General features: G+C 28.2%; 1 protein-coding gene across 2 annotated transcripts; it reads left to right on the plus strand.

Annotated features, from left to right (window-relative positions):
• The first annotated feature begins 1,032 nt into the window (after nucleotides 1-1,032).
• S (EGF receptor activation regulator Star) lies at nucleotides 1,033-7,483 on the plus strand. Of its 2 annotated transcripts, none has more exons than XM_085203890.1 (7): nucleotides 1,033-1,288; nucleotides 1,732-1,981; nucleotides 2,559-2,740; nucleotides 3,050-3,232; nucleotides 3,585-3,761; nucleotides 4,504-4,634; nucleotides 5,242-7,483. In XM_085203890.1, the coding sequence occupies exons 1-7, from the start codon at nucleotides 1,277-1,279 to the stop codon at nucleotides 5,273-5,275; spliced, it is 969 nt and encodes a 322-aa protein (XP_085060016.1). In that variant the 5' UTR covers nucleotides 1,033-1,276; the 3' UTR covers nucleotides 5,276-7,483. The 2 variants fall into 2 exon arrangements, with proteins under 2 accessions (XP_085060016.1, XP_085060015.1); XM_085203889.1 differs by having other exon boundaries at nucleotides 1,034-1,288; nucleotides 2,553-2,740.
• The last annotated feature ends 5,143 nt before the right edge of the window (nucleotides 7,484-12,626 follow it).

Genomic DNA, 12,626 nt, shown 5'->3' on the forward strand with positions numbered 1-12,626 from the left:
TAATGTCACTTAAATGATAATTACCGTCTTTAAGTGGTATTAAATATATACAATCTGCACACATATGCTCATCTTGTAAATAATTTTATACCATTACTTAATACATACCAATAGTTGCAATTATTTTAATAAAAAAAATCTGTAGGTAATTTATTTTATTTATTTATTAGCGTTGTCTTTTAATTTATGATAATATTGTATTCAGTATGTTTGTAATCTTAATTTTTTTTTTGTTGTTATAACAAAACAGTATGTATATAAAATTATGTACTTACGCTAATTTGTAAGTTACCATTATACCATTTTGTAAATTCATTATCTAAAAGTTTTTAATAATACATTGCTGTTACTTTATGTATTTATTAAATTTGACAATAAATAACTTCCTAAAATGTGTGGTTGTTTTTTTTTGATGTGGGTATATTCCCTTACAAACACATATATATATCTAATTATTTATTCATATTATAATTTTTTTTTCATGAAGTACCCATCAGACGGGCGCCAAAAAATATGCAATCCTTCAAATTGATTTATAATTTTTAAAAAGCAAATACAAGTTTTTAATATTTTTCAGACAAACGGTAGATAAAAATATTATCATTAAATAGTTCGATGATTAAAGAACTTGAAATAGTTTAGTTAGAGAGCAAGTTATTTCTTAAATATTTTAAGGAAAAAGAAGCATCACATTAAACTCCACCACTTTTTACGCAATGCTTTGAAAATTGGTCTGAAAATCAGAAACGTAATCTTGACTCTAAGGTCCTGTCTATTTTGCTATGCCGACAAAAAAATATTCAAAATAAAAAAAATATGCTTGTTCTAATTTTTTTTTATATCAAATTAACTAATATAATTGAAAAAAAAAATACAATGCGTAATCCACAAATTACTTAGCTAGGAACGTATTGGTACCGTAGTCCGTACCGTTCTATGCTACCGTATATAAATCTATTTAAATTATAATGTAATTATAATGTTGCCACCCCTGTATTCGTAAATTGACATTTGACAACTGACATTTATATTTTTAATCTACACCTTGTTGACTCACGCTTGTTCACCTGTTTCTTCATTGTTATTTTTCAATTGTTATTATTTCGTATTGTGGAACAAAAAATACCGATAATTATGCGAAGAATGTGTCTCAAATAAGAGTTTAATTAGATAATATACTATATTTATTAATCAAGTGCCTTAGAATTTACATTGTTCGTTAAGTGCTTTAATATACCATTGTTTTTGTTTAAACTATACTATATAAAATAACAGAATGGCTGAAAAGGTAAGAAATAATTTGAATGAACCTACAAAATATATGCAAACTACTTTTGTATTGACTACATACATTTCTCACTAAGTAAGTTTTTATAACGATAATAAAAAAAATACTACACCTGTCGTTGTCATGTGGGGTTTCTTTTTGGCATGTAACATGAGTGGAAAAAAATTATAGTGTTATTTTACTTATTAATAATATAAATATGGTAACTTAAAACCTTTTAACAATATTGCTATAAGTAAAGGCCGTCGTCGGCACAGCGACACTGCTTCTGACTAAACACGACGGTTGTGGGTTCAATTCCTACACGGTGAAATAAATTATTATTTTTATATCTTAGCAAAACACAACGCGCCGTTGAGTTTGGGAATAGGGTGTACCTCTGCCTATCTCTGTTATATATTTGATACAGGTGAAGCTAATCTATATCTATTGTTCTTTCATAGAAAACACAAGAAAATCCACTACCGGAAACATCACAATCAGAAGCAACTGACAAACCGAAGGATGTTCCTAAACCAGCTCCCAAAGTGACCCCACAACCCACAGTGCCTATACAAGTGCCCCGTATTTCAATACCGTCATTCACAAAAACTCCACCAAATGAACTGTATAGGAAACTTTTACCAGCAATATTATTTATTCTAACATTTGTGACTGTTATGACAATGCTGCTTATTTACATGGACACTTTTGGTAAGATTTTTGTTGTATTTATTGTATATAATATTTATTTAATAATTGAAATGAATATATATATCTTATCATGTACATGCTGTTGTAATGCAGTAGGACTTTTGATAGATTCATTTTCCACTAGGAGAATTATAATATTGAGTTCTGCCTCAAAATATTGCTATATATATATCAGATTGGTCATAACACTAGCTTTACTAATTTTTAACTAGCTTTCAATAGAAATTTATTTGTAAGTAAGTCAGAAAAAAATATTCAATTCTATTATAATAGAAGGAAATAGAAATAACACATTTTATGTTTCTCAATAATTTGAATCTGATCATAATACCTTATGTTTAACTACTGACCCACCTGCAGCTTTGCTTGTTTTGAAATTGTATTCTGAGTTATTCTGATGTATAAAGTATATTATTGTAAAATTTCGTCTAAATCTGTTCAGTAGTGTTGCATGAAAATTTAACAAACATCCATTAATTTCTACAAACTTTCACATTTATAATATTAGAGATAATGTAAGTCAATAAGTAGTGCTTTTTATATAAATTTCTCAAATTTTGATCTTCAAAAGCTTTAGGTGCCCAGCAGTTCCGTCAAAACATGACTCAGGATAAAGAATTGGTTCGGATAGCTGCTGATTCACCAACTTTTGTGGCTTATGTAAGACAGCGGCATTTAGCTCCGCGACCTCCACGGACTCCATCAGCTCCGCAGCCCACGCCAAGGTTGGCGGTGCTAGATAAAATATTAGGAGAAGTAGTGAGTGAAAAACTGTTTTCTTGTAAATTTTTTTTTATTTCATCTACAAGTTAAGACAGGAAGAATTAAAAATAATAATAATATATTAACAAGTATACAACTTAATGTATATGATTAATAATAAAATGTGAAAAAATGTCGAAATGCAATAAAACAATATGAAGCTTTTTATTAAAGTCTGCAAAATTAATAATTTTCCCCAGTTTAGTCGAATTCTAAATACGCGCTAATCTCGGGTACTACTGGTTTAATATGAAAAATTTTTTAAGATTGAATAAAAATAAATTAGCCAATTATTATTTTTACTAGTATAACGGCACACTAGTGGAACTCCTGCCGCTCGGTCCCAGAGACCCCACGGCGGCGTACCTGGAGACAGTGCGCGGGTGGGGCGGGGTGGCGGTGCGGGCGGCTCCGCGAGACTACTTCACGTTGCGGGGCGCCGCGAGGGCTCTGCACGCCTGCCTCAGCCCTACTGAACATCCACGAGTTGTGAGTTTGCATTTATTTCTATAGAAGATGTAGAAATTTTGAGTTTAGCTGTCTAATTGGAAATGCAACATTTGTGGGTAAGATTCTCACGAGAAATAAAATATTTAATATTTTCCAGCCATTCTCGCTGTAATAACGAGACAAAGCGGGATGTTGAGTTCCTCCACTTAACACGCAATGAGTCAAGAATTCGGCAGTCCGTGGGAAACGGATCTAACTAAGTTCCGTCTTCCCTAAAATTAATAAAAAGATTAGATCCCCTAAAAAATTTGACCTACTTTTTATAGAAAAACACCACTAAAACTTATACAATTTGATAAAACTACATTCTATTATCTATATCAATTTTCAGGTAAGCTATGAAGAACCAGAGGATGGTGGTACAGTATTCCGTTCCCGTGTTCTGTGCCTGCCACTACTCACAGTACTGGTAGTGGCAGATGCGAAACAAGCAGACTATGTGGCTATAGAAGGGAGTGCAGCACCCGATGCATTGAATGTTCTGCCTTATGGAGAAGTTAGGTTGAAGGTAAGTTCACGAGAGACAAACAGGCAGTCAAATGAAGGAACAAATTATCGAAAACACATCAAAATAACAAGCATTTTGTAGTAGCTACCATCTTGGGTTGGTTATGGTCTCGATTCCCACTTGAGGAAATAAAATATTTAATATTTTCATTGCTTTGCTCTGGTGTCCAGACAAAGCGCAACGTTTAGTTCCGCTACTCAAAACACAATGCCTCCAGAATTCGGCGGAAAATAAGGAATGGAGTGTCTAAACACTAGGCCCCTTCTACCTTACCTACCCTGCACACTGCAGGGTAGGTAGAAAAGTACAGCATGTAGCTAAAAAACCCAAAAGAACGGACTAAATAAATTGGGTGTTATTTCTATTTTGAGAATATAGTGAAGATTACGCCAACAATCAAATGTACCTAATTTAATTCTCCTTCGTAATTACCGAACAAATAAACTATCAGACAAACTAAGGAACAAATCAAAAAAAGCAAAGTATGAGGAAAGAAGTGTCTTAATACTAGGTTCTCTCCGACTCCGGCGGCTCCGGCGGGAAAACGCGTGAAGCAGTGTGAACCTATTATTTTTTGCAGAGGTCTGTCTGCAAGATTGACATTACAACGCAAGACACACAAGACTTCGTTCCTCATGAAGACACTTTTGTTCCTCACTTTTTGCCGGATTCTTCGAGAAATAGCGTGCTGAGTCGCGCAGACATTTAATTATTTTTTGATTTATTTTTGTTTTCCCCACAGGTAATAGATTTCCGTTCAACGGATCAGTCGGCGTTAAACAGAACAACGGAAATATTGCAGAAGCACAACTACACAATTGCCGCCACATTTAAAGATGGCGTCATGTATTCTTTAAACGGTAAAGACACTTTGTAAGTATTGATTTTATGTTCGAAATAATTATTTTGTTGCCATTTTTTAAATGTTGTGCGAGAGACAAAAAAAGTAGTAACTTTTTCATTTTTGTCTTAAAAAATCAAACAATATTTAATTTACAAAATTTGTTTCAAAAGCAATAAAAATTGCGTTTTTTTCAAATTTATTATACAAAAACAAGAAAGTATTTTAATTAAATATTGCAAAGGCAAACAATTTTCCTGATTATTATCATTAGTACTATTTTTTCTTATTTCACTACAAAAATATCATCCGTCCTTTCCACTCTTATTTATAATTAAATATTGTTTTTGGTAAACTTCCCTTAACATTTACAGTTTGATTTATTTAAATAAAAAAAAATATATGTAGACTATATAAGTAATAATACTAAATATAAGTGACTAATGTAGCAACTTTATAATATTATTGTATACTATTAATAATAATTAAAAAGAAAGTGTTTTATTGCAAAATAAAAAATAATTAAAAAAATTGCTTAATATTAAATAAATTCTAAAAAATGGCTACAAAATAACCTTTAATCATTGTTACAATATTGTTATAATAAATTTTGTAATTTAATACTATCATTTTCTGTAGAAACGGTCAACGAGTTGTGGCCGTCTTGAAGTGAATTCAAAATAATCAAAAGTAATGGAAAAATCCTATAATAAAATCTGCGCACCGTGGCTCACTTCAGGACGGACAAGACTCGTCTAACGTACTATAATTAGATTGAATAGAAAGATATATCAATCTAAAAAATGTATCAAATTATCACAAAGTAAACAAAAAGTTGAGTCCAAGGTTGAAATTCATTAGATATGTAAGTATTAAATTCAATTATGTTTCTTTTTTAATGTCAACATTTTTAATTGTAATTGTAATTTAATGATAATTATGAATTATGTAATGAAATTGATTTTTTTAAATTTTAATTTCTAATTATTATGAAGCTTAGTTGATTTTTATTTTAAAAATGAATTATGATCTTTCTTGTGTAATGTTGGCCGTGATTTTTTCTATTTATTTTTGTATATGTGTATGTATATAAGTTTATCATCATTATTTTCAATGTAAAAGAGTGTAAGTACATAAATTATTTGTAGATAAATTATTAAAGAAAATTCAGAAATAAGTATTGCACATCCAACCAATTTAAAGAAATACATCAATATTCAATTAAAAATTAAATAAAAGACATCAATATTTCATTAATTTAGTAATATCAACTACCTCGTCGTAGCGTCATACTACCTAGTCGGAATCAGATCTGTGAACATCATATCATACATATTTTGTCTTTTGTAATAATACTTTTTTTGCACTTACACACTTTTTTACTCTATTAGCATTTTAGAAAAAAAAAATATTATAAAAATATAAACTCGAATTGATAAAGTCTTACAAAATGTTGTAAAAGACGTGTAGCAGTGAGACGGTGTTTAACTTTAAATTATGAGTTTAGCTTGTATCCTTACCAAGGGAAAAATATATATATTCTTTTATTTTCGCGATTATTACACTCTTTAAGAAATATAAGCTAAAAACCTGTTTTCACCCTTTCATCCTTTTTCTTTCCTTCTTTATTCTTTAGAAACGTAGAAATAAAATATACATAATAATACAATCTCTAAACTAATAATCTCTTACAAAAAATATTTCACCGCGCACAATATTCAAGTATCAACAATTTTTCACTTTCTTAATAATATTTGACAGTAAATTTTATGTATGAATAACTGTTTCAGTATTAATAAGCTTTTTTTATAATTCAATGCAAAAAATGATCTTTTCTTATTTATAATTCTTCAATGATGTATGTATGTATTTTTAATTATCTATATATCTTTTGTGTATATTTGGTTAAAAAATAGAATAGGCTTTTAAATGTTTTAAAATATATATTTGCTAATATATTTACTGAAATTGAAATGATCGTAAAATAATATTTTTTTTAATTTTTTGCATTTGTATTATACAAGACTGAGGATACTCAGTATAATTAAAGAAAATAAATAATAATTTATTTTTATCTTTCATGTGATAATTGAGTCAATTTTAAACAAAAATTTAATTGCATTAACTTTTTATTTCTAACTAAAATTTTTATTTCTTTATCTTTTTCTATTATCTGCTTCTTTTTTTATTACGGAAATAACAAACTTTCATTGACATAAAATTATATTTTTTTTTGAGTTGCGTCATTAGAATAACATTATAGTTTTTGGTTTCCGTCAACAGTTTTCTATTTTATTATAATATATGTAGGTGTATGTATGCTTGTTTTATATATAAGTAAAATAAATATTTTTATAAACCGAACACGATTGTGAAAGTTCCTTAGAAAGTATTATTTTGATTAAACCGATTTTAATGGAAATTTAATTATATTAGCTAATTAATTAAAATGAATAACTAATAGATTATATATTTTGATATTTTTTTAAAAAATAATTTAAATGTCTTCAATTACATCGATTAATTATGTTATAATCGATTTTTTTTAATAATTTAATTTTAATGTATTTAAGAATAATTTTAACGCCATTTTAGTTTAATTGCGCCTTTTTTAATGTTAATTAATGTTCGATCAAAGTGGAATCATTCCATTTTTTTAAGAATAAATTTAATTTAATTTTAAAAGACTGAATATCGATTATTTTTGTGTCTCGATATTTTAACTCGTTTTTTTAAATATTAATTTAATACTTTTTTATTTTATTCTAATTTGTACGTAAGCGATAATGACAATTGTATTAATAACTAATTAATGATTAAGTTCCACTAGTTTTAGTTCGTATGCGCTCAATTTTTCACAAATTAAAGGCTTTAATTATCATTGTTTTTTTTCTTTTTTCTTTAATTATTTAAATATCTTATTTATATAGCTCTATACAGGGTGAAATTGTCAGCACCACTTTAAATGAAACCACAGTTTTAACTACTCTATAAAAGCCTAATATAATTTTTAAAAAAAATCCCAAAAAAGAAAAAAGTTATTTTTTCAAACAAAATAAATAATAAAATTATCGTTTTAAAATAAAACGCCATTTGTAAAGTAGAACATAATCACGCACACACTTACCTGCCAAAGCGGCAACGTCGCATACGTATGTGTGCGTCACACGAAATACAGGTATGGATAAAAATCTTTAAATGAAAAAAAAATCCTACATCAAAACTGTGGAGGTACCTTGATTAATTTTTTTAGTTCTGGGTATGAAATATTTTACCTTATATGCAGTTTTAGTAAAAGTAGCGCTGCCTCTTCCACCCTGTATACGTAGCTATATATTTATGTAAAAAAGATCACTTAATGAATGTAAGTTCGACTCCCACTCAAGGAAATAAAATATTTAATATTTTTATTTATTTACGTTTATATTTCCATCTTCGCTCTGGTGTCGAGGCAAAGCGCCGCGTTGAGTTCTGCCACTCAACACGCAATGCCACCAAAGATTCGGCAGAAAGAGGGGATTGTAAACACTAGATTCCCTCTGCCTACACTCTTGTGTAATAAGTAATAATCAATATGTATTGGACCTAAAACAAAACAATTATTTTATATTAAGTATACAGGATGTTAAAGTAAAAGTTACTATAATATATAATTACGTTTAATACACAATGTTCGTCTAACAAGAGACGTCGTTATAAACCAATATTATTTTATATACAAACAAAGAACATAGTTCATTGAACAAGTTCTTGCTATAATAAAAGTAAAATCGTTCAAAATTTTCAAATTTTGGCTTAAGATTGAACCCGCAACTGAAGACTTTCTAACAAATGAATAATTAACTGTCATCTAAATGTAATAATATTGTTTTGGGAACTTTTATTTTACAGTCTACTGATTATCTTTTCATTATATAGAATAAAAATTTTGAACGGTTTTTACAATAACTTATTTATCCTTAATGTGAGAATAACATTTTTTAAAATCATTATAAAGTAATGCACTAAACATTTACACGAAGCTAGCATCGAATTATATAGACAGACAAAATAAATAAGAGCACGCTATATGTGTATATGCACAAATTGTTAAGATGATTTTAATATTAGCATATATGTATGGGTCTTTCAAATGGGATAGACGTTAAGTTTCGCCATCCGACTCCGAGTTTTTTTTAATTGATATAAAACTAAAGAACGCAGTGTCTTAACACTAGATTTTCTCCGCCTATCCTGCAGTATGCGTAAAACTAAAAATAATGCATAAATTTATAGATGTTTTATATAATTCGACGCTAATAGCCGCGCATTGTGCGAACAGCTTGTCGCATTAAAACATTTATATAAAAAAAAAACAATTAAAACAACTAAAATTATAATTATTGCTTTAAAAATCTTTAAAATATTTTGGAAGAACTAAATGTTAGGACAAGTGCTAACTAAAGCGGATGGGAGGGTGCAGATTCACATACCAAAGAGTACAAAATGTTTTTTACAGATTTTTTTATTTATAAAAAAAAAGTTTAAAATATCTGCACCCATTACTTCTAAGTAATTGAATTAAAATCTAATAACATAATTACAACCTGCAATTAAATTTAATAATTTCTTAGCATGCATTGTTATATATATGTTATTCAATAATACTAAATTTTTCACTATAAACTGCTTTACAATAATAATAAAGATTTTTTTTTATAAAAATTAAAGAAAAGTAATGATATTTATAATAGAATTTTATATAAACTAAATTAAAACAAAACGGAAGGCACCCAACTCAAGCACTGAACTTATATTCTTATTGAAAATAATTTCAACACACCTTTTTATAAAATAAAAAAAAGAAACTGGAATGTTACCATTTATATCATGTCTCTAGAACACAAAACCTTGACTCCAGTTAATTTCAAAAGATCTTTTTTTACCGTATGTTCATACGTTTTAAATTTCATTTTTAATAAAACTTAGATAAAACAACAAAAAATACTTGAAGGTATTTTATATTCATATTTCATTTTCAAAAGGCAGAATTTTTTTTTTAAAAGACGGAATTTTTGTATAATTTTAAACCGAAACACAAAATTCTGAAACGTTTCATTCCTTAATAAAGAAACATTACAAATTAAATGCTCATAATGATGAAACAAAAGGACAAATAACATTGTTAAAAATCTTTCGTACACATTTTTGGTCCCAACATCGACAAATACCTTTCCAAGATCCCTTTTTAAACATAAAATCTAAATTTTGATACAAAAAACTCAAAATATGTTTTGACTCATTTTTAATATTTTTTGGAGGCCAGATTAAGTTTTTTTTTTATGCTGGTGGAAAAATAAACAAATTGGATCATTATTCCACTAACCTTCTAAATTAAACTAAGTTCTTAAAAGCTGCCTTCTCACAACTTAAAAGCCAAATACAATAATAATTACAATTAAATAAAAAAAAACATGCATTTTTTAATTTATTAATAATATTCTCATTTTAGGGGTTATAATTATTATACATACATACATACATTTAAGTACTAAGTAGTTAACTATACACAGTAGCGTTCGACCCACCTCTATAACAAATCTGGCGAGCGATGACGACAAATCGATTAGAATATCAATCGATTTACGATATAATACAACATCGACACATATGAAGATGTTCCATCAATTTTTCTGTTAAGTAGTGTTGTTATAAAATCGGTTATTTAATCGATTAAAATTTTCGATGAGAAAATTAATATTTCAAAGCAATTTTTATTACTTTGAAATAAGCTAACAGGATTTTTTTTTCGTGAAGCTATTACGCTGTATCAGACACATAGCAGGGTAGGCAGAGGGAATTTGGAAACCTAATTACAACACTTCCATTCCATACTTTCCGCCGAATTCTGGAGACATTGCGTATTGAGTGGCTGAACAAAAATTATTTCTCGTCATCATTTCTCTTCTTCTTTGTCTCGTTATCAGAGCCAAATGAAAATAATAATAATATATTTTATTTTCTCGAATTGGACGAGAACTCACAGCATGTCACAAGAATGTGCCCATGCACCACCCCATGATATATAAAATATTTCTAAGATAAATCGATTTGATTAATCCAAATCTACAAAGCATATTAATGAGTGATAGAATCGATTAACATATTCGGACCATAAATTGATAATTTGATATTTATAAAATAGTTTGTCGAAATAGTTATCACCATGACTTTTTTCCTAATTAATAACTTGAGTCGACTAGGACTATAAAAGTGTCGGTAGTGGATGCGATCCCAGTCAGTGGAATGGATTGTTATTTATGAATATTTTCATTTCTTTGTTCTGGTAATAAGGTAAGTTTCACCAATCAAAACTCAACACGCACAAATTAGTAGAAATTGAGTTTGAATCAACACTAGGTTCGCTCTGCCTATGCTGCTATATGCAAAATACGGTGTAAAGCAGAAAAAGAAACTAATCGACAATAATCGAAATTCAAATCCAAATTAATAATCGATATAGCTGGTTAAATCGATAATCACCCCCACAACGGTATACAGATAATATTAAACACTTACACTAACACTACAATGAAGCGGGTACAAAAATATTCTATTATTAAGTAAATATCATTATAATTAATCATAATAATAAATGTAGCTAGAACCATTTTTGGTTAATTACATTTAGTTATTTAAAGACGACTTTACTTTATTTAAAAGAATTCCATCTTTTATATTTTTTTCTGTCTTTTTTCTATCAATTCGTCAAACGTGTTAGTCTTCTACTTGCATTCATTACGATAATTAATACAGATGAAATGACAATTTATGTTCGTATTTTTATTATTTATTTTAATTGAATTCATTCTATTGAGTTAACGTTAGTCAAACGTTAATTAAGGTCTTTGGGTTTGACCGCTAGCATGGGATATCAATTAAACAAATTATTTAACTAAATCATTCACAAAGTCACTATAAAATCATTTTTCAAAGTCATTATAAAATCCTTTTTAGTCTAGTTTAGTTCAGACTAAAAACACCTTTATATTACTATCTATATACACAAAAATAATGTGATAAAAACAAACTATCATTGAATATGAAAAAAAAAATAGCATCGATTAGAACCAAGATCGATTTTCAAATCGATTTAATATTAAAATTTTATATACAATACAAATCTATTCAACAATACAATTATTATATTTAAGATATATATTTTTTAAAGTTACACACTGATAAAAATAAAAACATAAAACAGAAAAATTAAAAATTTTAAGAAATTTATGTATATTTAATAGTTTGTAAATCGTTTGAGCAATGGAAGGTTACAAGTTAAAATAAATGCTTCAACTGTAATCGAACCCGCAATATTGTTATAGAAATTAAGGAATTTGTATATTAATTGGCTATTTTAATGAATTTGTAATGGAAAATACATAAAAAATTAAATTGTCTGTTCTACTTTTATATCGATTTCTCGATATATCGATGTATACAAATTATAGTGCTTTCAGCTTTTAAATAATATGTATAAATATGAACATGAAGTAAAAAAACCGGCCCAGTGCAAGGCGTACCCGCGCACGAAGGGTTCCGTACACACATCTATAAAAACAGGGAAAATCACATTTCTTGTATGGGCTCTTGAAATATTTATTTTATTTTAATTATTTATTTTTAAAGTGAATATATAACTGGATATTCTATGAATATTTCAAGGATTTACCTTTTGCCGTTATCAATATCAGGCAAAAATGAGTAAAAATCTCACATTTGTCGTATAGGAGCCTCTTTAAATTATAATTTTATTGTTTTTTAGTATTTGTTGTTATAGCTGCCACAGAAATACAGCTTCTGTGAAAATTAAAACTGTCTAACTATTACGATTCATAAGATACAGCCTGGTGACAGATGGACAGATAGCCAGACAGAAGGACGGATAGCGGAATCTTAGATAGTCTTAGTTCTTCCATAGATATATAAAACGGCATCTCAAGATCGATCCCAGACGTGAGGGCGGTTTATAATACGGACCTTAG

The sequence above is a fragment of the Heliconius melpomene genome, chromosome 19 (genome assembly GCF_056956725.1).
Source record: "Heliconius melpomene rosina isolate 202511_hmr_F chromosome 19, ASM5695672v1, whole genome shotgun sequence".
NCBI classification, from domain to species: Eukaryota; Metazoa; Arthropoda; class Insecta; order Lepidoptera; family Nymphalidae; genus Heliconius; species Heliconius melpomene.